Raw genomic sequence first — 27,130 nt, forward strand, 5'->3', positions numbered from 1 at the left:
AAAATACCATGATTTTTCGTAAGCAGGTTGTCAGTTGCTCCTCGGTTTATTAAAAGAAGCATAGGAATAGATGCTTGTTTAAGAAATCAGTGCTGGAGGTACCATAGGTGTTACAGATGCCTGTTATATCCTAAGTTGGATGGAGTTTAAAACCCGTATTTAGTCAGCAGCCCTGAAGTTTTAACAGCAGGCTCTTCTTAAAGGTTGCATGATTTTTCGTAAGCAGGTTGTCAGTTGCTCCTCGGTTTATTAAAAGAAGCATAGGAATAGATGCTTGTTTAAGAAATCAGTGCTGGAGGTACCATAGGTGTTACAGATGCCTGTTATATCCTAAGTTGGATGGAGTTTAAAACCCGTATTTAGTCAGCAGCCCTGAAGTTTTAACAGCAGGCTCTTCTTAAAGGTTGCATTAATGAAAAATGCAGTGTTGAAGAGTGATGAGCTTGGAGTTTAGGGGAGAGGAGAGTGGCTGTCTGAACATAACACTGAAGTATCTCAGTAAAAACTCGCCCAAAACGTATTACGTTACTAAGATGTATACGGTCTAGTTGCCTGCTGTATTTAGTAATGTCCAAGGAAAAAGATTGTAAAATGCTAGTTTTTGAGCTTGGTGATTTTTTTTGTATTTGTTTCCCTGGATATAAATAGTGGACAAAGGCGACATTTATTTTATTGTTTGTATTCTGTGAAGACCCACTGGGGAATAGGGGAAGAGAAAACAATCCTCTTTTTAAGGATGGTGTTTGTGATAGGAGTCATAAACCCAGTAAAAATCCTAGAGAGGTTTTAAAAAAAAACAACTTCAAACAGGTGGAGTGAGAATACGAGAGTGAAAGCTGATGATGCGAGGAGCTGATGTGAGGAAGCTGTGGTTGATCACTAATGGTAGCTGGTGCTAGGGCACGACTTAAACGCAACCTAGAAGTCATCTTAATCTTCAGCTACAGCGCAATGGGCCAGAGCTTATATAGCAGCGTGGGAGAGTGTGAACCGGTGGGGTGATCGGGCCGCAGTAGCGGCGGCTGGTCCCCGAGGCTGGGTATTGCCTGGCAGGCCTCTCTGTTTCGAAGCAGACCGCTGCTCCTGCCGCTGCCAGACGTGGTGGTGCAGCCGGCTGCCTGCGTCCCTCCCCAGCGCTGGAAGCAGCTGTGCTTGTGGAGTACTTCGGCTCCGATTCTGGGCACTTGCCTGGTCTGTAGTTGGAGGCATGCTTGTTATTTACCATCATTAATGAAGTGTAAACCTTGGCCGTGTAGATATGTAGTTGGTAAAATTGGAGTCTCATACTGACTAAAAATAAACTGATGAAAAAATAGAGTCTACGAGGACATCTTCATTTGCACATATTAAACGGAAAACATGATTGGAAAGCAGGAGTCCTAAGATGTGAGTTTAATGTTTTTTCTTTAACAGGTGAGGATCTGATAGTGTTCTTGTCTTCTTTAGTGTTAATACTAGCACTATTGTATCAACTTAGCAACTTCAGACCTATTATAAAGTGCATTAAACCTATTATAAACCTGATCTTGACATTCTTCAGACATACTGTAGTCTCTCAATCTAATTGACTAAATGTGTCAAAGTATGTGGGGTTTTATATGCATATCGAATGAAGTAGAAAAACTATAGACCAACACATTAAATAAGTGCATGCCAAGCAACACAAAATAAAGCAATTTTAAGAGTTAGGTGTTTTAGAATGAGATGGTTTCACTTCATGGAAACCCTTATTACGGTGGTTAATGTTACAAGACTAATGCCTTGCTTCAGACTTGAAAAAATGTATTTCCCAGCACTGAGTTAATTCAATAAATGTGATTTATTCCTGATTTTATAAATTCTGAGTAAGGTGTCCATGCTGGGGCCTCACAGGAGGACTGCTTACCTTTAGAGAGCAGGGGATGGTGATGTGGGCAGGTGGGTCAGCCTGCCCTGAGTTGGTCTGTATGGCTTGGCAGGGGACAGCCCCGCCAAGGGCTCTGCCTGGAGGTTGGCGCACCTGGGAGAGGTTTGGGAACATGATGCAAGAGCAAATGAAGTCTATGGACTCCTCTGTCATGATGTAAGTTGTTTGCATAACATTCTCCTCCTTTTTGGTGTGGATGCAGGCGACAGCACCAGGCTGTTCCTTAGGGGTGAAACTTGCTTGGAAATGGAAAACATGGTCTATTATTCATGTTTGTTACAGCGATGCCTTGTAGGCCTGCTGGATGTGGGGCTTAATTCTGAGAGACGCTGCACAGATACTGTAGCAGAAAGCCTTTGATCCAAAGGTTTTGTAGTTTAGATCAATGAGACAAGGCGGCCTGAGGAGGAGGTAGTGTGCATGAGCAATATGGTAGGTGCACTCGTTGCGGCAGTTTCACCAGCCGGGGGATGAGTGAGGTGAGCTTTCTTTGGAAGATGGATAGTTTTTAAGTCTACTTCTCTAGCAGAAGTAGACCTCTTCTGAATCAAACAGTAATTAGTAACTTAAAGGTTTATTGAAGAAACATGTTTTCTATTAGCAGATTTTAAAATGTTCACATGAAAACTTCATGTGGAATTTCATGTGCAACAAAGTTAGTTTGCTAGTCAGTGAAAGTCTGAAAGGGGTAAAATAAGATGTGCCATGTTGGCTGGCTTTGATTTATCCACACAACGCAAACAGCAAGCTAGTCTGCTCTGTTCTTACAGCTGCACATTGCTTGAGAGATTAATTAATGATTCCTGTTTTGAAATTCTACTCTTAGAGTATGTTTTCTGAGAATGTATAAATATAAATCTTCTACAGTGATTTTGCTAGGTATTTAACAGGTTAAGCTACTCTTGATCATTTGCACTGTCTTCTGATGAACTGTCCTGTGGGGTTTTTGTGGGTTTTTTTACATTCAGTATATATCCAAACCCTGATTTTGAGGCTCTGCTTTGTGAGTCTTAGTTATACTTTAATTCTCAAAGCCTAGTGAATGAAATATATATGCTGAATTAAAGTTTATTTAAAAACAGCAGTACTCCTTCACCCCAAATCTAACTTTCTGTTGGTCTGCAAGTGAAGTTTTAATGCCTTGTGCTGTAAGTGCCATGGTATTTTCCCTGAGAGGTTTAGGGATTTGCTACCCCAGCCTGATCCGTTGATTGGCTTTATTTTTTTCCTGAGATACAGTGCAAAGCAGATGTTTTGAGGTGTTTTGTGTTCCCCCCCCCCAGGTTTTGGGAAGAGTGACTCCAAGGGGAGAGCTGAGTTTTTAGTATACTGTATTATTATTTTCTGTATTATCATTTTCCTTTGTTTTATCGGGGACTTCTTGTAATGTCAGGTTGTCTTGAACAGATTAGCTTTTTATCCTTTCTGATCTTGAAATCCTCTTAATTATTAGGAGAGCTAGAATAAATGAGGATCGATTTAAGAAATAAAAAAGGCAAGAATGCCAAGAAGATACTTAACTATATGTAGAATACCCATATTTGCCTCTTTCCACCTGCCTCCCAAAGAGCCTCGTTACAGTGATTAAAATGACCGTTGCATTATCATCACTGAATTCCTTGGGACAAATGGTTTTTCCTCTGTTCCTCAGGTAGTTGCTCAAAAGTGCAAGCCTGCAGGGAAGTTGCTGTAGCAGTTTGCAGAAGATGACTGGATGAAAGACGTGTCGTAGATGTAAGGGTTTGAAAGTGGATTTTGACTTGCTGGAGGAATAGATATAAACCAGGCAGCAGCAATCTGTATCAGGAAACTTAGAAAAACTAATAGACTCTAGTACTTACATAAAAAAATCTATCTGTGCAAAGCTTGAAGGAAGAATAGTCTTGTGGTTACCAAGTATGTTCTTTATATCTGAAAAGAAGCACATGCACTCGTGCATAAATAGGCTCAGAGCAGGAGTGATCTTGCAGAATAATCCCCAGTCTGAGAAAGCCGGGTCGGCCGCAGGCTTCCTGTGCAGCTGTGAGCAAGGGACTTGCGCTCCTGGGCCTGTACGATAGGTCCATGGGTGGGGGGGAAATGGGCAGTTCAGATTTTAATGACGTCTTTTTCAGTTGTAGCCATCTCGGGGGTGATGGGACGACGAGGGACCAAAGACTCGGTTCCCTGTTGTGAGTTCTGTACTGGTTTGGAAACACAAACCTGTGGGAAGACAAAAGCTTGTTTGTCTGTCGGAGGACCAAGGTGCTTTCTTGTGACGTACATCTGCTGTGCTGTCTGCTTGCTACGCCTCTTCCCTTTCCTTTTGCGGGGCTTTCTCAGGGTCTTTGCAGAAGTTTCTTTCAATTTGCGTGCTAGGGCTTTGTTGTCTGTTCGGGTACTTACCTAAGTTAGGGAAGATAGCTACAGAACTGTTACTCCTGTTTTTCCGAGTGATGTTACCACTCTGCAAACTCTCTAGTCTCACTTGTCCTGGCTGGACTGATGACATTCAACCAAAGGCCTCTACCAAAACTTGTTCTCAAACAAGTTAAAATTTATATTTGCACTGAAATCCATTCTGTTTACTCTCTGAACCTTTCTTCCTCACTCCTATTCTCTGTTGTTCATTTTAAACTTGCCGGTAGTGCTGCCTTCTGTCATCCTACTGTCTTGTGGATCAGAAAAAGTTTTTGCAAAGTGAAGATATAGTATTTGAAGGCTATGATTAAAATAACTAGTAGATAACTAGTCTTTTCTCACTTAAAAGTACGCTCGTTTTCCATCTGTTTGATCTGCTGCACTTTCGATCCCTGACTGGCATGGCTTTTTTGTCAGTAGAAGGAAAGCCCCATAGATTATGAAGTTTTTTGTAGATTTTTCAGTAACAATACCACCTTGTTGGTTTTCTCATTTTCAGTCATTTATTTTTAGAATTTAAAAAATTGCTAAAGAAAACCAGTTTCAAAAACCTGTCTCCTAAACAAACTAGTGATCAAAACATTAAAGAATGCCATATGGCTCCTACCAGTCTTGATGCTGTTACATTTCTGAAGAGTATATTCTGTGTTATTAATAATATTCAATGAAACACTCTCAGGGTGGGAAAATATTTACTGAAGTTATTATGAAATATACTTTTCATAGCATTCTTACCCAAGATGTTCTAGTCAAAATACTAGGAGTGTATCTTTTGGATTAATCCTTGCACACAATGGATTAGAAGAAGATGGATGCTGCGGCAGATAAAAGTTATGGAGGGGGGAAGAAGATGCAGCAACTCAAGTGTTTAAAGATTAGCCGTATTACAGTTTTTAATATACCCACTATTCATCCAACGTACAAAATTGAAGTCCCATTAAAATAGAAAAGGGAAACAATTAAAAAGGATTGAATACAAATTGCTCTAAAAGCCTTTGGTATAATTTATATGAAATTGGATGGTTCAGAGCTCATATGTAGGGATAAGGAATATGGCTGTGTTGTTTAAATCAGGATAATTTCAATTCATACTTGCAACGAAGTTGGCCGAATATCCAAGTGGTTAAAATGTGAGTTCTATCTTGTCATGTCATGGGGACAGGGGAGGAAATTTATTCTTCAAAATTAAATGCTGTAAAGCTCTGATACAGCTAGTAAGCAAGTTGCTGTAAATAGATGAGCGTATACTGGTTTTGGTAGGGCACAGGAACAACACTGAAACCTCAGTTACGTCCCCTTGACATAAGTGGGGCCCTGCACAAGTTCTGCAGTCTTTGTTGTCAAAGCAAGGGGAGGCGTAAAGAAAATAAAAGCACAGATGATGACTGATCTAATTTACTAATTAGAAGGACTTGTTTTATGGATATAGAAGCCAAAACCGAACAAATGTGTGAGCAAAAAACCCACAGTCCTTCCAACTGTCAGGTGGAAGTGGCTGACTGAACCAAAAATTGCAGGACCTAACTCGCAGCTGCTGGTTTTTGGTTCATGTGCCTTTTGATGGTAGCAGGTAAGAGCAAGAAAACGTGTTTTCACATTTGACTGTTCTTACTACTTAATAAGGACTTCTTCTAATCTTTTGACGCTTGAAATACTTCTTTTTCTTCCTGTTAATCGGATTGTCTCTGAAGAAACTAGAGAAAACAGCAGTCTGTGTGTATGTGCTGGCATCGTTTTGATTAACTTCTGACCTTGAATATATGAATATTTAAGGTTCCAAGATTTTTATGCAACCTTTCTCTCTAAGTGAAACCAGAGATCCTCGTAGATAGTATCCCATAGAAATGACATTTAAAAGTGAAAAACACACACAAACCTCATGAGTGTTTGGGATTTTAATGATGGTATTTTTAGACTTGTCTATCACTGAACTATGTAAGGTTTAGATTATTTTAATGGACTGTTGTTTTTAGAAGTATCCATGGCTTGTTCTGTCAGCTGTTATGTGTGTGTTGGATCAGTAACAAACAATTAATTTAACATACTTGTGAATGCTAGAGTCTCTTTTCTATTATTAGCCTTGCATCAGTTTGCAAATCCGTTGTCAGTATTTAAATAAATTCTGAATTATAATTAAATAATTTAAAGGCACTGGATATATCAATGCATGACTAATTTTAAGGGGATGACAGTGTGCTTTCAGTTGAGTTTTGAAAGACTGCGATTTCATTGGAGCTCTTCTAGTGGGAATAAAGTGCAGACCTGCAAAAAAATACGTCAAATTCCTAGAGAAGATATTCCTGGTCATAAATTGAGTGCTCTTAGAGAAATTTCAGGTTCTTCTGGAATAAAATGCTCTTTTCAAATATTGGTCCTTGAAAAGGTTCCTGTGTGATAGTAACACTAATCCAAACACCAAAGGGATGACAAAACCAAAATATATTAAATGTTCAACTTTCTTATAATGAACATGAGCTAATCTTCCTAGGTTAAATTTACAGATACTAATATAGCAAAAATAATTGCCTAATATAATGATTTTGAGCTAGTAGCCTGCTGGCAGAGCTTTTTTTTTTATTCCTTGAAAGAAAAGCTTCTGTTAGCTAGCCTAGCTTATTAGAATGGTTTGTTGTTTTTAAATGTGAAAGCTGGTTGGTCAAATCGAAGTCTAAGTAGTGGTCAATTTATTTTTAAGTGTTGCTTGACAGTTTTGCAGTCTTTTACTTCTGCAAAGGATAAGTGTGGGCAGCTGCAGTACAGTTATCTCCCGATCCATCTTTCTTCGATTTCAGAATTTGACTTGAAGAGATCATTAGAGGGCCTGTACTTATTTTCTGTCCCTGTGTTTCTTTGCTCCCAGGTCTTTGATGCCTTTGAGGTTGTTATCCTAATTTCTAGGGTCCCTTGTTTTAATCTTAAAGCCCCATCCTAATTCCCACCTCTCTTCCCATTCAGCCTAGAAGCTCAAGCCTCCCACCAATTTCTGCTGTGGTTGTGGAGTGCTTAGAAAATCACGTTTCAAGAGGAGATTGAAGAACTTTTTGAAGGCCATCATGAGGCTTCGGATAATAATTTGCTTTGATAATTAAAAAAACCCGGATATATATGTGGCTGCATTATTTAATTACGAAATCATGGCTATCCTTTGGTATAGTAGGGAATACTGGAAATAAAGCAGTTAGCCTTGGGGGAGAAGAGGCAACTTGAAAGAAGAGACTTGCAAATGCAGGCACTTAATTGCCGCAGTAACTTTGAATATATAAATTATTTTCTGTCCTAAACATGAAAGATGTTTTATTGCACAATATTAAAGCTGCTGTTGGGAGAACTTCACAGAATTGGTCATAAAACACATTTTTGTTGATGCTACCATGTACCAGTAGTCTAGACAAACGGCCTTCCCCACCCTGATATTGCATTTATTGCTCAGCAATGTCACTGATAAAAAAAAAAAGCCATCTTTGTCCTTGATGACTGGCATCGCAGGTCTGTTCCCGTGTGGTACTTTAACCATGTTATGTTTTATTTGTTTGCAGGGTAGCCCTAGTTCCTTGAGAGTGCACCAGGTATTGGATGCTTGTGGTAAACCATGGCAGCTGATGATAAGGTTGCCATTCTAACCGATGATGAAGAAGAACAGAAGAGAAAGTATGTGCTTGCTGATCCTTTCAATGGCATTTCCAAGGATCAAGACTTGCCACCCCAGAATGAATCCCCTTCGATGGAGACAACCACTGTCCCAGATGAAGAGCTAGATTGGTTAGAGAAGCACTGCGTGAAAATAAACAATGATCTTCTGATCTCAAAGGTCTTTTATTTTTTCTTCTATTCTGCATATGGCTCTCTCTACCCCTTGCTGCCTGTGTATTACAAGCAGCTGGGTATGTCACCCAGTCAGAGTGGACTTCTGGTGGGCATCAGGTACTTTATTGAGTTTTGCAGTGCTCCCTTCTGGGGAGTGGTGGCAGATCGCTTCAAGAAAGGGAAGATCGTCCTCCTCTTTTCGCTTTTATGCTGGGTTTTATTTAACCTGGGGATTGGATTTGTTAGACCAGCCACCTTAAGATGTGTACCAAAGGGCCTTCCCCCAGCACATCCCACCAATGCAAGCAGCCTTTTAACAACAGTTTTGCAAAACGCCTCGATGTCTTCTCTGCTAACGACAGTGAGTACAGCATCCCCGAAAGTTCGTGGGAAGAGAGACCTGCTCGCTTCCAGTCCGGTCACTTTGGAAACAACAGGGACAGCTAATCCTGAAATAACATTCCTGTTACCTACAGAGAGCAATGATGTGGACTTTGTCTTGGAAAACAGTACCCATTTTATTTTGAAAAACACCACCACTAGCCCAATCTCACCAGGGAATGCGACTCCGAGTACCACCCCAGCTGCCATCACCACAAAACCGATGCCTTCTGACCAAGCTGTGCTCGTTTATGATCAACAAGAAGTAGAAGCCATCTTTCTACTCATTCTGCTGGTTGTCATAATAGGAGAATTTTTCAGTGCTTCCTCTGTTACTATTGTGGACACCGTAACACTGCAGTACCTCGGCAAACACAGGGACCGGTATGGATTGCAGCGTATGTGGGGGTCTCTGGGCTGGGGGCTGGCCATGCTCTCCGTGGGAATTGGCATTGACTATACCCATACAGAAGTTGGCATTGAAGGTCAAGGATGTAAAGCTCCTGAGTATAAGAACTACAGGATAGTTTTCATCGTTTTTGGTGTTCTGATGACAATGGCATTAATTGTGGCCACCCAGTTTCGATTTCATTATGCACACTTCAAGCAAGATGAAAATAAGAGAAAAGAGGTAGAAATCTCACAGGTGGACAGAAATGCCTCCAACGAATCCTCCGATAACACTCCTACCAGTATGAGCCAGTCGCAGTCTTTCAGTTTTTGGGACCTAATAAAACTGCTGTGTAGCATCCAGTACGGCTCAGTGCTCTTCGTGGCGTGGTTCATGGGGTTTGGATATGGCTTTGTGTTCACCTTTCTTTACTGGCACTTGGAAGACCTGAATGGCACCACCACTCTCTTTGGAGTTTGTTCTGTGCTCAGTCATGTGTCTGAGCTGACTGCCTACTTCTTCAGCCACAAATTGATTGAACTGGTTGGTCATATCAGGTAAGATGTTAGCGATCATAAGAGCGCTATACAAAAAATGTTGAATTTCAGGCCTAGCCTTGTGTTACAAAGTGAAATTCAAGTTAATCCTTTTATTTTAAAATTCTGAGTCCTGCTCAGTTACGTAGCTTGCCTCATGGAGATTTTTATTATTATTTTAGGAGTTGAAAATGCTCTGAAATGTTTCCTTTGCATTTTAGTTGCGTGTTAGTATGTGCATTATGCCTGGCATCGTAACCTTTTGCAGACGGTTCTGGAAGACATCCTAGTTCACTGATGCAAAGCTCTGTTAGAGATCTTTACAAATAGCCACCCACTCAAGGATTGTCTGTTTTGACGTATAAATACCTTAATTTTACAATTTTTTTCCTGATGAATAGCAGCATTCTGGAAACCTGCTTTAGCCTGCTTCTCCCTGCGGGGCAGTTCTTTGCCCCCACAGTAGCCTGGAAAGGTGTCACTTGCACGCTGAGAGGGGAGGAGGATGAGATGAAGAAGCGAGGTGAGCACCTCCTGTGCACGTGCCCTCCTAATCAGACCGTGTGTGTTGGCAGAACGAGGTTGCAGCCTGGTAGTGTCGCTTACCAGTTCGGTTCCTCGCTCTCTTCCTTTAGTCACAGCTGCGTGTGTTAGCTGCTGAAGTGAGGTGGCTGTGCAGGGCTTCTCCCATAGTTTTTGCCTTCTGTAAGTGGAACTGATTACTTCCAGCATCTTCGTGAACATTGTTTTCCGCTAAATTCACAATTGACTTAATTTCTGCATATTCTAAATCCCTTCACTCTTCTTTAAAAAAGCTCAGGGGAGGAAAGATAGGGGGGAATCTGAGTTAATGAAGTCATAAAGGGTTTTTTTGTGTTTACTCAGGTACTCTGTGCAACTGAGCACAGAGCTCTGTGTGCTGTTGGCATCATGTCCTTTCCAAATGCCCTGTTTACAATGATACAGTCACTGAGATCTAAGTATTTTTTAAGCTGTCTGCACTGTTCTTTTTGTGCATTCTGTTCTGTGGTTTTGCTCTTTGGTTGTTGTTTTGCTTTTATTGGGATGATTTTTTTTGATTCATTTGACCTCTACTAAAAATGCTTAGCATGGTAACTTGAGAGATTACTTAAAAGGTGTTTTTTTGTTTTCCTTTAAACTGAGGAGGATCTCTTTACTTTGAGTCAGTCTTTTAATCTCTGAATTTGACAATAATTAGTATGAGAAAATACGACACCTTGCATGCGAAGACTGGAGGAAGGATATGATGATGGAGGAGTGGTGAGAACAGATGACAGTCTTGACAGCTAAAGATAGCTTGGGTTTGGTCTTTCAATGTATATTGTTATAGTATAAAATTCAGACTTAGACTTCAAATAGAGAAAGAACGAAAACCAAAACAATGGTAGGCTTGTGAATAAGATGAAATAGAAGGGGATAGGAGCATTGGCCAGTAAAAAGAAAGATGATGTACAGGATTAACTCCCCTTTTTTTTTCTTTGCACTGTTAAGACTATGAAGCCAAGATTGGATCAAAATTAAGTTGTTAAAACACTAGCTCCTATTTGCAATGAAACAACATTCTTTATACCTACACCTGGGAAATGCCTGTTAGTCATATTTTAATGTTAGCTAATGCGTACTTTTATTTAGTCATCACCGTTTATGAGATGTCTCCTTCTGTTTACCCTTCTTCTTGTACTTTTTGAACTTTGTTTGTTCAAGAGCAGGCAAACTTTTTTTTTTTAAAAAGAGGAAGGTATAGGAGTTCATAGCTCATAATCTTTGATAGTTCTGTGTATGTCTGCTGCCTTATAGTACAGATATTCTTTCTCCCATTAATAAGAACCAATAACCTCCAAATATATATCCTTCCTGGAACCGTCTTAGCCAGAAGCGTGTATTTTATATCTGTTTGTTTTTTTTTTTTTTAAATAGCTGAAAATTCCTTGTTTACTGTTTCAGCATAAAAGCAATTACATGTTCATGGGAATTCTGGTGTAAGGTCTTGTATGAAATAAGATAGAAGTACCTCTTAATCCACAGCTAGCTGTGAATATTTCACAGGGTATTTCACAGTTGTAGGGAAGGTGGCTTGACACCTTTTTTTTGGTAAGATGACTTCAGTGCTGAGGTTGCCTCACCTTCCATTAACTTCTGTCACTAATGGTTTTAAAAAAATTTTTTAAAAAGGGTATTTGCACTCTTTCTTCCGTGTTGTTAGACTCCTAGATGTAGACAGTCTTTTTGCAGTATTTATTTGAACGTTATCATCCAATCTTTCCTTCCTGTCCTAATTCTTTGAAGTACCAAAATTGCATGCACTGTCACAGTAGCAGGAAAAAATGCTATTGACTGTCCTATGTAGAACTACAAGAAAACAGGCTTTACACGCTTGCCAGATAGAAGCTCAGTTTTCCTTTTCTAGCCTTGTAAAGCTTTCTGTTTCTACCATTGTATGTGTTGGCATTTAAGATTCTTACAACATTTTGAAACCTATTCTGTTTTCATAGGTTTTTTTAAACTAATATTCAAATTATTGCCCAAGCATTTTAAGCATGACCGTACTAAACATGTGCTGATTAAAATGTCGGATTTCTGACTTCATTAGCTTTACTGTTCATACACACGTGCACTGCATGTGTGCGTATGTTATACATGCTGCTAGTGTTTCTCACATTGTATATTAGCAGGTCACTAGATGAATCTGGAGTAATGACAATGATCGGTTCAGCTAGAAAGCTGTTCTGTGGATGTACAGATTTACGAGGGGAGGGAATACTGGAGATGGTAGAAGAGCATTTTTTGTCTTGCCTCCTCCAGCCACCTTCTGAGAGATGACAGTAGATTTTCATTTAAAAGTAAACTAAAGAGTTAAAAAGAAATAAGTCAACAGAAAGTGTGGTGAAGGCCACAAGTTCTTTGAGAGGATATTGCGATGGAAAAGCGTACAAAACTGGCTATAAACTGGCTATCAAGTATTTAGACACCGTTGTTGAACGGTATGGTGTGTTGAGAAGCACTCATAACTGCCATTGAGTTTCAGAAGATGATGTTAATCTCTGAAAATAACTTCCTACTTGGGGTAAGCTTGAATGTGTTTGTCTGACCATAATTCCAGCATGTGAGTTTTTATAGGAAGCAGAGACTGGTAGTCATGGCTGTAAACAGCTTAGTCTCCTTAACATAAATATAGATTCAGTGCTTTAAATGTTTAACCTGTCAATTGAATCTGGTGTCTCTGGGGATACTGCATATAGGGTTCATAAGGAACATGTTTACATTATCCATTTAGGTCTGATAAAGAGCCTAAGTGATTATTATAAATACATTTTTGAAAAGACTCTGTAAATATACAAAAGTTCTCATGTGACGTACCCCTCCAGAAGCATAATTACAGAAATCTTCATAAACTGTAATTTACCTAAAACTCTGTACATATTCTAACAAATTAAAAAGTAGAACCTGACTAAATTGCTGCTCTTAAACTCTGAATCCAAATCTTTCTGCAAGTATAACATGGTGGAAAAGCACAGGTAGCCGAGTGTGTTGGTGATGAGGGAAAAACTATGAAGCAGGAGGAGACCTCTTCACATCTCTGGTCTGGCTGTGATAGGGAACAGCTGAGATGGGAAGAAAGTTTTTGGTGCACAGGCAAAGTTTTTGCTCGACAAAAGTGAAGTTAAGCTGGCAAGAACTGGTCCTAAACAGAGAGCTGGGCGCAGCTGCACTGCTGATGAGGGAAAACAAGTATATGGTGAGGTGATTCCTTTGTATCCCCAAGAGTGTGCATCACCCTGGGCCTTACTAGTAGGGGAATGAAGAAAGGAGCCTGCAGACCTTGTATGTTTGCCAACCTTTTGTGGCAAACGTGTCCTAGTACACTTCAGAAATGTGATTGTACATAAGAATTACATTTAGTCGTGGCTATGAAAGGAATTAAGTTATTTGTTTGGCACAGAAGGCATTAATTAAAGGGGGAGATGAAATTTATGATGGATGGCGCAAAGAACAAGTTTGTTCTCTTTATTGTATAATACCAAACTTTTCCATGGCTTCCCATGTTTTCTTCAATGAATGCTTGGGCTTGTGTTGCCTAAAGGCAGCTTAAACCAGCCTATTCATGGACCTTACATGTATCTGGAAGCAACGCAGCTTGGTCTGGTGTGTGATTTGGTGGGGGGAACTTCCTGCAAGCTTACCCAACTTGCTGAAAGTAAAATATATTGTCTTCTGTAAATCCATGTTGTTGTGAAACGCACAGACCTGTCTTTATAATTTTGAGTGTTTTTTTGTATCACTGACATGACGAAAACTATTTTAGCTGTTAACATGTGTATCAAATGTTAACAAGATGCTGCATTTTTATGATTGCATCTCACTCTAGATTTTTCAGTGGCTATGTACCATTTAATTCAATCTCGGTGTGCTTTTGTAGAATAACTAATTAAAAAAGGAGCACAAAAAATAACGCGCCCTTTCACAGTGACTGTGCTTACACCTTAATTATCAATTGCATTTATTTCACTTGTGCCAAAGCAGGGGTCAACCAAGAAGCCATGTTTGGACAATAATCTTTGTCCCTGAAAAAATCTTTGAAGATTGCAATAGCGTATTTTCTCAAGCTAAAAACTGTTTCGAATTAAGTCGTTGTTTCCTAAGATCCATCTAAAAATAAGAGAAATATAGCTGGATGAATAAGCACCCCGGAGGTAAACTAAGCTAAATCTGAAAACTGGAAGGGAAAAGTCATCAGGTTAAACATGCAATGGGAAATGCACTGCACAAATAGTCTTTGTGCTCCATTGTTTAAAAACTGTTACAAGAGCTTTTTTTCTCTTCGTTCCGAGATGCAGCATCTGCTGCTTTTCAACAGGATGGTTAAGTTTTATCCTGAGGCATGTTGTTATAAACCATATTGCTTCTGTGGGATGTGTTTTTAGAGTAGTCCTGAGGAGTTTGAAGATACTGGGACTATAAACTTAATATTAATTGGGGTAAAATTAATTCATCTAATACAAACCTGCACCAGGCTTACATTAAAATGGAAGAATGAATCTCTGAATGATTAGCAAAGAAGATTGTTTGGAAGGGATGTTGAATGTGCTTAGAAATGGTCTCTCTGAAATACAATCCTGTGTAGAGCGTGGCATGGAACTACAGAGCTTAGTTAAAAGCTCAGTGGATCTGCTGTCCCTTTCATTTCCACCCCCTGCCCCCGTTAGGATTTTGAAGAGAATCTTAACTTTAGCCTTGGTTTGAATACGTGTTTGGAGTGGGCAAGAGGAGAGTTTATGTTTGGGCGCAGGACTTAGAGAATGTATTTTGCGTTGAGCAAATGCTTTAGACTGGCAAACTGTTTGTACACGTGCAAATGATTTCTGAAGCAGTAATGCATATACATACCAAAAAAGGAAATTGCAAAGTATCTTGACTTCTCTTTTCCTTACTTCCTTTAGAGTGCTTTATATTGGTCTTGCCTGTAATACAGCTCGATACATTTACATTTCATATCTGGAAAACGCCTGGACTGTTCTTCCAATGGAAGTACTTCAAGGTAAGACAGTGCAGTAATGCCCTTCCAGTATAAGATGAGGTGCTTACGTTTATCTTGTTTTCAGGTGAACTGTGATTAAGTAAAAATCTGGTATTTCTCTATTTTTTTGACCGCAAATATCCCAGAATACCCAGGATCATAAATCATTGCTGTTTATCTTGGGAAATATTTGACGTCAAAAGGGTGGGTTTGCATTTGATTGTGCACAGTTCTCTGTTTATTCAAACAGAACTGTGCGAGACCAACACACCCTTTAACTAAACAAAGAGACAGAAGCACAAGCTGGGTACACACCTACTGCAAATCCTGTTTGGTGGTAAATGTGAACTTCATTAAATGCAAAGATGCCGTGTTAAAAAAAAAAAAATCATAGTCTGGATCATTCTGTCTCTGTTAAAATATTTTGTAATTTTTCAGTGGTATTGTTTGATCAATACCTTTAGACTATAGAATTTTCTTTTTTTAATAGCTAGAGAGGAATTTCTTTCAATAGCTTTGTGCTAATAAAGTTTCTTTAAGATACTTGCCCTTTAACTAATTTAATTAGAAGGACAGAGGTGTGGTCTATGAAAAGTAATTTGAGCCCCGTTTTCAAGTCGTGTTGTCAAAAAGAAGTCTGTAAGACCTTCATTGCAATGTTAAAGTATAAATTGTTCTAACTTAAATTTTACAACATTTTTCCATGTCTTTGTAGTGGGTACCACTTCTCAAAACCAGGAAAAATCTAAACGATTTTACCTTCTGTTTCTTCAGTATTTGAAGAATACTGAAGTATTTGGGTTTGCAAGAGAATGGTTAGTTTAAAGGCAGAAAATGTTTTCCCTGCCTTTAAAAATAATTGTACCATCTTTGTTAAAGCCAGTATTTTGGCTTTATACAATACTACTTAAAAATTTTCCACAGATTATACTTAGAAGTTTTATTCTTCTATGTCCAGCATAATTTGAATTTGCGTTAACTTTTTCTACTATATTTACAGAAATCTTTGTGAGGTAGATTTTAACTTGAGTTATAAAATGCCATTGGAGAGCACTGTGTAGATCTCTATATGTACATAGAAAGAAATCTGTTTGTGTCCTGGCTCCTTCCCTCCCTGCTAACAAAAACAGTTTATTGTATTAAAACTGTCACAACAGCAAGCTTCTGAATTTTGTTATTAAAAAAAACCCAAACCACAACTATTGAATTGATACTTCATCATTCATACCAAGTGTTAAAATATGAAAATGTTGCAAAGAACCTGAAGAATGCATATATGTTCTACTCTTGCCTGCTTAAACATCTAGGGGGAACAAATGATGAATACAAAGCTTTGGATATTACCTTCTAGGTAATCCTGTTTCAAAGACACCTCAACTCAAAATATAGGAAAAAAACTTGTGTCTCAACAATATAGCCATAAGTTTGTGTCCGGAAGCATCCTATAGTCATGGCTGAGAAAGAAGTTTCTTTTACTTTGAATCTTGTTTTTATTCTGCTGAAATTTCAATATGAATTGCTTAATATGTAGGTTTGCTTTTACAGCAAGGCTGTGAGGGAGCTGTTTTGGTGGGGTTTTTTGTGTGGTGTAATCGAGATCTAAAGAAAAAACTAAGGACCTTCAAAATAATACTTTTCTCTTAAATTTATATGCCAGACTTTCTCTATATCTAGCCACTGCTGAATCAGGTAGACTTGCTATTTGCAGTTATTTATAGTCAGCAAATGAGAAAATTAAAAACAAACCAAAACAAACACACACACATACACCCCCGTCCCCCCGAAAGCCTCTTCGTGTTCTATGTGCACTTTTCAGCCTCTAACATGGTTATTAGTGTCCATGAAGTCCATAGGTATGCTATATGTGTGTCTAATTACTGCCACTACATTTGTTACGTTCCAGTAATCTCATTCAGTGTTGCTGAATGGGAGATCAAGTTCTATCTTTTTAGAAGTACTGTTGTCTTCCCCTCCCCCCCCCCCCCTTTTTTCTTTACCCCTCCTCGCTCTTACCGGTTTTAATCTCTTCTTGATTCATTATTTCTTCTGCAGCAGTTACCAAATCCTGTTTCTTTGGGCTCTGCTTTCTTTCCTACACATCCACTGAATCTGTTGGTAGGGATAAGAGGTGACACCTTAATGAAATTTGGTGAGGTGGAAGCTCTTATTTCTGTTAAGTGAGTAAGGATTAGGATATGTAAGGATTAGGAGTATTTAAAAACAAAAAAAGAGTACGTTGTGCAGACCATGTGGGTACCACATGGGCCATGTGACGGCATCAAGTTGATAGGTCTTTTAAATTCCTTGGTGAAGTCCGTGTTATAATTGTACATAACTCTTTCTCCAGGAAGCTGTCAAATTCTATGTAAATTCCAGTGCCATCAGCTGGAGGGGTTTTAAGGTTAACATCAGTTTCAGCTGACTTTTGTAAGGAATTTATTTTTCTTTTAAGTATATTTCTGCAATACAAGAAGGATTATCCCCATGTGCTGTGCTGAAGGGCATGGAGAGATTCCTGGAAGATGACTCTGCAAACTGCATCTATTGATTGTAATAAGAACTGTGCTGTCTGTAAGTGGGATGGGGAGGACCCTTTAAGTGCATTGCACTCTCAAAGTAGTAAACGAGGAGATTTAAACTCACTTCTTAATTTAGAGTTTTGAATCTGTATGCTGTATTGACTTGCACATACAGTGTATGAAAATGACATTTTTCATAGGCTGAATCTTTAATAACTGAAAATTTCAAGATATCCTCGTAGGCAAATGCGTGTAGTGTATATATATGTCATCAGTCTGCGAACATGCAAGCAATCTTGTTTATTTTGCACTTAACAGATCAAGTTTTGATATGCTTAGTTAGCTGCAACTTATTGTTCCAAAGCAATGGTCCAAATTCTCTGGTAACAGCTATGCCAGCTCACCAATTTGGATAACAGGAATTTTTTAAATTACAAAACTATATTGATAACCTGAAAATTAGCTATTTTCACTTGGGAGTTATCCAACAAACTCCAAAACAAGTTCTATTCCAAGAAGTGACTCCTACTGATGCTCCAGCAACACAGTTGTGTCTAGAGAGCAAAAAGCTTGGGTCTTTAACTGGCAATAATTAGGATACATCTCTCTTGAAATAAATCTGGCTCCCCAAATCTTCAACTCTTGGTTTATATGTAAATTATCTGAAGTTTGCTAAACATTATTATTCTAAGCATAACACTAGGGTTGTTACGCTTGTTGGAACTATAGTGCAGATGGTGAAATGGTGGTTAGAGGTTTTAGCAAATAATGTCACAATATATCCATTGTGAACAACTTCTTTTTAAAAGAATTGTGGTTAGCCGTAATCCAGACCAGACTTCTTATAAAAGTTGTTGTAAAAACTGTTTTAAATAGTCACTGTTGTATAAATAATGATAATAAAAATCACATTGGTAATGTACACATACTAAAAAAAAAAGGAAGAAAAAAAAAAAAGCCCGTACCTTTAAAGGCAAGTGAAATAAGCTGGTTTAAAAGTATGGGTTTGTTTTCAGAGGAACTGGGAACACTATGTTCTATCTGGATTGCCTAGTAAAGGTGAAAACATCCAAGAACCTGTTGGTTAAGTTATGGCCTTTTGTTTTCAAACAAATACAGTGGTATTGTGCTTCACGGTTCAAATAATTTCTGACGTGTTTTTGATTTGCCTGGCTTTAAAACTTGACTTACTCTTTAATAGCTGATAAAACTGAATGTTTTACATTAATTGATATCCTTTCTAAAACAAAAAACACATTACCTATATTAGATTAGCTTTGCTTTGTTGCTGGGATGGTTCTTGGTTGCTATTTTCAATGCATACATGGGTCTGCATTAAAAAAAAGTAGATACTCAGTGAGTTTTAAAACTCTGAGCTTTTTGGATGGAAAATCTGAGAGTTAAAGCCTTAAACGGTAAATGGTAAGGTAAAATACACTCGTCCTGATGTAAGCCTTTTATTTTTCACCATGATGATGTACAGTTGCCAAAACCAGCTCTGCAATGTATAAAGGTGGCCTTTACAAACCCAAAGCTTGAGAAATTTTTATTTAGATTTGGAATGAAAATGAACTGTACAGCCTCATGGACATCTAACACGTCTGTACCTGAACTGTATCAATTCCATACAGTGCTGTTTATCATTTTACAACTAAGCAAAATCCAAGTTATTCTGTGAGTATGTTACAAAATCATGTGTTTTCTTGCTCTTATGAGTCTTCAGCCTAAATGCTTCAGTAATTACTGAGTGTCCAACTGTTCATTAATAAGTCAAGTGTAGAGGACAGAAACATGTTGACTGAATCATCAGTTGTGCCAACATTTTTTTAAAACCGAGGCAGCAGAGCTCAGGCATTGGTAAGCTGTGATGACTATTTTTAATACCCGCTCAAATAAGAAAAAAACATTCCCACTCAATCTGAGGGTGGCAAAATAGTTCAGGCTTATTTAACGTGTGATGAGCTACAAAATTGTTTTGTTTTTCCAACTTCTCCACAACCCTGCCTTTTCCTGTCCCGTCCTTCCCCACCCCAGACGAGCCCCGCCAAGCAGGTGCCTGCAGAGGAGGGCTCCACCTGCAGCCTGTTTCTGCCTGCTGGTGGTGGTTCACTGTCTTCCCCCTTAGCTGCCCTTCTTCTGCGGCAAGAGGAGATGTTCGTAAGCCTGAACCTACAAGGCACGGGCCAGAAAGAGACTTCCAAAGTCTCTGCTGGGGAGCTGGGGCTGTCTTGGATACGTCGCCGTTGTTTACAGCAGTGAGGACCTCTGCTGCGCTCGGTCCCCGGAGCGGGAGCGGGTGAAATGCGAGGCGGCGGATCCGGCCCCTACGCAGGGTGCCGTCATAGCGGGAGGAAGGGCATGCCGACACTGCCTCTCAACAGCAGGTGTGAAAACCAGCATCTTTGGCCTACCCTGAGGAGCTTGCGTGCTTTTCCCATCCAGACCGTTCGGCGCTAAATGCGGAGTGTGTTGGTATTGAGTTCAGGAGGAGTTTGTTTGGGGGGAGTGAGAAGGGCAGGAGGGGGTTAATTCTTGCCTCTGAAATGACAGGGATATCTCTGACACCGTTTGGCTTTCATGACCTTTGCACTGCCTTCATTGTGGCAGTAAGGAGACTGCTGGGGGCATCAATGCTTTAATTGCCTGCAGCTTATGAAATCAGGACCATATTTCAGAGGCCCTGGGTCACTCTTGAAGGGACGAGGAATCTGGCAGAGACTTTAAGGTGCTTTTTTTAGTCTCCTAGGGACTGTGTCTCAAGAAGAGAAGCGAGGTTATCTTAGAGGGAGACGGAGCTATTGACAGACTCTGCAGGAGGAGTCATCATGTCTCCCTGGGGCTTGGTTGCTATTATCACATTACCAAAAGCTGATTTGCACATCACAGACACTTGTCAGTGAAAGGATTTTGTTGTTTTCTCCAACGCATGCTCCAACGGATAAGTGCAGATGTTGTGTCGGTACACTCATGACCCTGGACCCTTCACAATGTTTCATCTCTCTAGGTGTCACACATGCGGCTATATGGGCGGCTTGTATTTCGTACCTGAGCGCGGCAGTGCCGCCGGAGCTGAGAACGTCAGCCCAGGGAATCCTGCAAGGTCTCCACTTGGGTCTGGGCAGAGGATGCGGGGCTATGGTTGGAGGGGTTTTGGTCAATTACTTCGGTAAGCAAAAATTGTATTGAAGAATTTTATTTATTGAAGTTCTGGTTTTACTGAACTACTAGCTTTAAACTTATTTATACTTAAGGTATTGTTACGTTTTAGAGAGTAATACACTTTGTCTAAATCATGGAATCATAGAACTGCTCAGGCTGGGAGGGACCTCAGGAGATCTCCAGTCCAGGCCCCTGATCAGAGCAAGGTTAGCGCTGAATTCAGACCAGGTTGCTTATGGCTTTGTCCTATCAGTGTTACAGACTGATTAAATATGTTATACCTAGAGATTTTTAGTATTCTATGATCCAAATCTCCAACCTGATTCTTAAGATGAATGAATCCTTTGTGAGAGAATAGGTTGACACTATGCAGCCTCTCGATGAACAAATGAAAATCTGATTACTTGGTTAAAAATCCTTTGCAAAGCCTGTAGAAGAAGTGTTTGGGGAGGAAAATGTAATAAAACAAGCTAGTAAGAGTCTACATGGGAAAATACATACCCAAGGAGCGCATAATGCTGATTCATCTTGTATTATTTTATTAAGTAAGTAGATTCTCAATTAAAAAAAAAAAAAAAAAAAATCTCATTACAGGTCCTGCTGCCACATTCAGAGGAATAGGGATGGCTTGTTTAGTGATTCTTCTTCTGTTTGCACTGATCCAGTGGTTGTTGGTTCCTGATGAAGAAGAAGGTAAATATTCTTGTCACTGAGACACTACAAAATTAGAGCTAGTGAAAAAAGGTATCTCTGAAGCTGCTCCCTGCAGCTTTAATGTTGTATGTTTGGTGTCTTTACTCAGATTTTGACAAAACAGTTTGTTTTCAAGTGAGAAGTTTTTTCCCGAGCAATGATAGAAATTGAAGTGGTGTGCTGCTGCTGTAAGAAGGGCAGCATTGAGTTCTCGGAGGTTGACAGGAGGAAAGTGTAACATACTTTACTACCTGTATGTCCTCTCAGTTCTGGGAATCCCTTAACATCTGTAGTGAGTCATTTCAGTTGCACCAGTTCTTTAAGGTCACCTTGACCGCTGCATGCTCTCATACTCTGCCAGTCCAAGCCACCTCTGCCGGAAATCGTAGAGATGGTTTCAGAGGACAGAAACTTTTATAAATGCCTCAGTTCTGTTCTGGCGCTCGAGAAATCTCCCCTCAGGTGGAACTTGAACTTTTTCATCTCTGCCTTTATTAATATAAAGGCTAACCAGAAATTAAATACTTAGTGCAAAGTTAAGGATTTAGCATAAATCTAATTCTTACGAAGACAGTAAAACTGTGGCAAATTCTGAGAAGCCATGAATTTTTGATCTGCTTTTTACCCAAATGTTACTTTCCAATATGAACTTTGAGTATGAAGTGAAAGTTAGTTTTCTTTAGCTGGAACATTAGATAGATTGTCCTTGACTAGTTATCAGGTTGCCTGTACTGAAGTGTTCAAATATTTATTTTGCTAGAATTTTCTTCACCTCTATTCAATGGCAGAAATGGAAAGGTGAAAAGGATATTTGCTCTTTCAGTTTCCCATCAACTTTCGGGTAATTACATGTGAAGCTACAAAAGAATAGTTTGTTCTTAGTGGCCTTATTCTGTTGAGTTTGTTTCAGTCTTTGGTTTTCATTTAATACACACTATCCATCTTAGGAGTGTGTGTCTTAATTTTAAGCATGGCAGTAATCAGGTTGCTTTTAACGAGACCAGTTGGATGAGTAAAACTAAGCGTGTGGTCAAGTGTGTGCAGGATTAGTCTCTTCATTTCTTCACTACTAGAGAACATCCAGCCATTGCTTAAAATATCCAGTACTATCTAAGAGTCTGCAAACAAAATATGATTTTATAATTTCGAAAAAAAGATATTTTTAATCGGTAAAATATTTCTACTCAGAAAAAATATTTTCTCAAAATTTACAGAATGTGTTATTTACAGACTCGAAGAGAACATACAGCTATTACTTAAAATATCCAACAGTTTCTAACAATCTCTTTAATTAGTTTTTGTATATAAATGCTCTGGCTTGTAAAGATTGTAAGGCACATTGTGTTGGGTCATGACAGTCATTTATGGGTGACATTTCAAGACAGTTGTGAAAACTCTTTCAGATTATCAGAAAACCTTAGATGTAAAGATGTTGGGAGGATTTCTTCCTTTACCTGAAACTCTGCGACAGATATTTTGTCTCTTCCAGTGTGTCTCTAACCTTGTTCTTTTCTCACTAATTGCATAACTTCATCTCAGGAACTATGGAGGGTTGGTTTGTTTCTTAATAAAAAAGTGGTGAAGATGTAGAACAACTTCTTTAAGTCAAATCAGTAGGTTTAGAAACTTTAAGATCAGAAATGGCTGTCTGATGATGTCGGCCATGGGAAGCCAGTGTTTAGTTATGAGTGAGTTGTAAGATGCAGGCATTATGCAGAGAAATAAGTTTGCTACAGGTCTAAAAGACTTATTTTCAATTTGCATGTAACATGAAAATGACTTAAATTTCCACGTAACATGAAAATACCTATTTCTAATAGCTAGCTGGGAACAAATGGACCGCTTCATGCTCATTAGCCCCTCCTGTTTATGCAGCCATCTAAAATACCTCGCTGCAGTGGCAGAACCGCCTTGCTTGTAAGGACAGCATCCACGTTGTGTTTCCCTAACGAGATTGTGTCGTGTCTCGCTCCTGGCTGTTTGTGTCAGTGTTCTGCTTTCAGTACCATGTTATGAAAGCAAGAAACACTTAACGTTCATTGTCTGCTTCACATTTTTTTAAGCTTGTTGGCTTTTGCCAGTGATTATTTTGTTTTAAACTTCAGAAAAGACAATGCTGGCGGAAAGGATCCCAGTGCCTTCCAGTCCTGTTCCCATAGCAACTATTGACCTTGTACAACAGCAATCGGATGATATCATGCCTCGGACTGAGCCCAGACCCCCTCTAAAGAAAACGAAACACCAAGAAGAGCAGGAGGATGTGAACAAGCCTGCCTGGGGCATCAGCTCTTCTCCTTGGGTCACCTTAGCTTATGCTGTCTACCAGATAAAAGAGATGGTTAAACTATCCAAAACCAATCCAACTCCCGAGAATCAGCCTTTGCAGGTAATCTTCTAATGTACAGGAAGTTCTTATGTATTTGTTGGATGCTTGAAAACCTTTATAGCTGTGTAAGTCTGTTAGTACCTGGCAGATATTCTCTGTCAGCTTGTAATAAATTCAGAGTTGTGAAACAGTAGTTGAAATACTGCATAAAATAGAGTTGTTTTCTATGTATAGTGCAGCAGGAGTAACTATTTTTGCAAGTATTATCTTCCTGAAGATGGGAGGAGAGGGAGAGACATAGAAAGACACTCTGTTTTACAGGCTTGGATATACTTGAATTCCCTTTAAGTTTACATTTGTTTTCATATTAGTGGGAATCTGCAGGTTATGCATTTTGCAAAATCTACAAGGTGATAACTGAACATGAAGATGCACAGCTGCTTAACAGAGCATAAAGTGATTTTTATTTAGTTTTGCTTCCTTAGGTGATGCTGTCAAATACCTACATTGTTGCAGAAATAGGTGTTCCAGGCAACTACTGATGGGATACAGAGCCTTCTGTTCAAATAAAGTTCATTTGTTTTTTATCTAGAGTTACACCAGATGAGAGCCATTCCGTGATTTAAAATGTCTGATGGCTGGTGCTTAATTTACACCATTTCCCTTCTGTCCAGTCTCCCTCCAAAACACCTTTTAATACCGTTAGCTTCATCAATGATTGGATGGGCTTGGATCTTGAACTATCATCTAATGCTTTGGACATGCCTTTCAGAATGGAGCTGAAGCATGCTGCTTAAGTAAAGTAGGGAAATGCTGTCAACACAAGTTTTAGAACAGCATGGTTAATGTTAAAACCACTGTGTTTACCTGTCTGGAAGGAGTGGGCGAGGTTCCTTCTTATGCACCCGGTAGGCGTAAACACAGAAATGCTTTTTCCACAACTGCTGTCTTTAGAAATGGGTAATTTGGGATATGAGTGTGAATCAGCAGAGCAGAGTGTGTAGGAATTTAACCTGGTCAATGATCTCCTGCCTTTCTTATTTGTCTTTATTCTTGAAAATATATTTACAGGCATGTCTGCTTTAGGTTGGTTGGATTTTTGTTTGTTTGTTTTTGAACTTTCCTGAGTCAAAGAACGTGTTTTTTTATAGTGACACTGAAGATATCACTGGGTCTCTGACATCAAAGTCGTTTGTCCAGACAAACTGCTCTGTTTCCCGTTGGTAAATGTCCTCAGGGTCTTGGTTAGTATAAGCTGTCCCCTTTTGAAAAGAGAATACGGAAAAAAGCAGTTGCACAGAACTTACGCAATGAACATGGCAAGAAAAGAATGTTTTGCAGTTGTGTGGTGTCTGAGAGAGACTTGTCCAACATTGCTGGACACCACCCAGCCCCTTCGCGGAGAATTGTGAAGAGGCCGGAAAGGCTTTTGTGCCTGTTGGCATCTCTATGGCATATAATCTCTTCATTATTCTTTCCTTCCTGTAAAAATACAGTACTGATATAAAAGTAGTTCTTGTTGTCTGAGCAGTATCTTGGGGAGGGAGGGAACTATTGAGGAAAGCTATATTTAAGGAGCGTGAAAAAATTTTACAGAATTGTTTGGTCAAAATAATGATCTTGTCTGAACACTTTGAAGTCCAGTTAATTGTTTTTTTTTCCCTTGAAACACAACAAGTTTGTTTTTTGCATGCTTCTTGGGAAAGTGCAGTTAGGAAAAGAGATGGAAGGTAAGCTACTATCTGCTTGCTATTAGTGTCATCTGGATTTCAATGTACTACTTTTGCTTTGCTTCTTTAAGTTTGATCTGTTACGTTGCGGGCATTCAAAGTAAGCGCTTTGTGAATTTCCAGAAGTGCCTGAATGCATCTGGGGGTATACCACTGGGGATAGTGTCATGAGTGTTTATACTTACTTTCTGCATGCAATCCTTTCCCCTCTCTTTAGAAAATCAATGAGAACTGCAGTGCTTCATCAGCCAGCTCAGCAAGACAACCCCAAAATCTGACAGATTCTGGGCAGTCCAGAAATTGTTCAGCACCAACACCTACAGCAACATCAGATTCCCAAGTAGATGGCAACCGTGTTGTGTTGGATCATGATGCTCAGCCTGCTGCTGCAGGGCCCTGAGATGCGCTCATCTTATCAAATCCAGTGCATGGAATTCTGCTTCTCACCTGGGAAATGCTGGAGTAGGAGCTCAAAAGTAGGACTTCCTTCATCTTAACGATCATAATGTGATGCAGTGCAAGCTTTTAACTATATAAAGAATATTCATATGACTACACAGAGCAACATGAGCAGGGAAGCCAAAGTTCGGAATTCTTGAGAGAAATGATTGTGGCTGGATCTAACAGTAGGAAGAATTCTTGGCTGCTTTGCTAAAGCTGAGTCAAGTGCTATGAGATTTCTTTGCAATCTGTAGAAAAAGGGAGTTCGCTCTTCACTTGTTGAGGCACAGAGTGTCTAACTTGATTGGGTAATTTACTTCTTTGAATTTGTTCCCAAGACAAAATGAAAAGACTTTTTAGGAGAGAAACTGAGTTTCCCTAAAAAAATAGAAAATATGAGATCCAATAAATATAGGAACAGCATGAAACCGTCTCTGTAAAGATTTCTCAGAAACAGAGTAGCTTTAGCAAGCGTATCTTCATATTATGGTGATGGATTAAGTAAAACACATATTCAAAGAATATGTTTTTGAAGCTAATGTTATGTTGTCTGACATAAAGGGTTCGTTCTGCAAAGCAAAGATTTTGAACTGGCGTTTGAGTGAAACAAACAAGCTGGAGGAAGGCTTCTGAAGAAGTTAACCTCGGCGCTTGTAGCCCTTCCGTTGGGCATAGGTTGTGTGCGTGGGGGTAATTTTAGGTTTGATGTTGTATTGAGACAAGAGTGCACAACCTGAGATTGACCAAGGTTTTCAATGGACACACTGTCGTTTTGGGGTTTTATTTCATCATCTATACAATGTTTTATTTAATGCAGTGTAGTTACTGTGGTTATTTATTAAGAAAACCGTAAGCTTTAAGTGCCTAGGGAAGGTGGGGGATAGGGAGGAATTACCTAAAAATCTTAATGATTAGGATTATACGGGCAAAGTTGTTGATGCAGAAAGCGAGTGGAGTGAGAGATTCTCAGGAGGAAGCAAACATAACTAAATTGCAGTATGTTTAGGAAATTACTTTGCCCAGTGTCAAGACACTGGAAGACTTTGGATTCTGTTTTATTATGCTTTCCAATATTAGCTGCAGCCAGCTCACTTGCTGGTACATGGTGAAAATTGCTGCTGGAGGGAAAGCCTTGGGCTCAAGGAGTCCTCTGGGGGGTTTAGTCAGGGTAGTGTTTTGGCCCATTTGCTTACATTAACAGCTTGTTCCTGGGAGATTTTGAGCACTCAGCTTCTACGGGACGGAGTGAGCATTGCTCAGCCCTCCTTGAAATCGGACGCATGTGATGTGTCAGGCCTTCCGTGGGGA

The 27,130-nt window shown here is 39.4% G+C and overlaps 1 protein-coding gene across 1 annotated transcript; it reads left to right on the forward strand.

Moving 5' to 3' along the window:
- The first annotated feature begins 7,895 nt into the window (after positions 1 to 7,895).
- Positions 7,896 to 25,818, forward strand: MFSD6 (major facilitator superfamily domain containing 6). The gene is made up of 6 exons (XM_009581141.1): positions 7,896 to 9,439; positions 14,878 to 14,975; positions 20,478 to 20,639; positions 21,227 to 21,325; positions 23,431 to 23,711; positions 25,599 to 25,818. Exons 1-6 carry the CDS (start codon positions 7,896 to 7,898, stop codon positions 25,779 to 25,781), a joined length of 2,367 nt encoding a protein of 788 aa, XP_009579436.1. The 3' UTR covers positions 25,782 to 25,818.
- The last annotated feature ends 1,312 nt before the right edge of the window (positions 25,819 to 27,130 follow it).

Source organism: Fulmarus glacialis, unplaced genomic scaffold (genome assembly GCF_000690835.1).
Source record: "Fulmarus glacialis isolate BGI_N327 unplaced genomic scaffold, ASM69083v1 scaffold18677, whole genome shotgun sequence".
Lineage (NCBI taxonomy): Eukaryota > Metazoa > Chordata > Aves > Procellariiformes > Procellariidae > Fulmarus > Fulmarus glacialis.

Coding starts and splice junctions, on each gene's coding strand:
- MFSD6 (XM_009581141.1), top strand. CDS start 7,896: ATGGCAGCTGATGATAAGGTTGCCATTCTAACCGATGATGAAGAAGAA. Junction 9,440..14,877: donor GAACTGGTTGGTCATATCAG/GTAAGATGTTAG, acceptor TACTTCCTTTAG/AGTGCTTTATATTGGTCTTG. Junction 23,712..25,598: donor CCGAGAATCAGCCTTTGCAG/GTAATCTTCTAA, acceptor CCCTCTCTTTAG/AAAATCAATGAGAACTGCAG.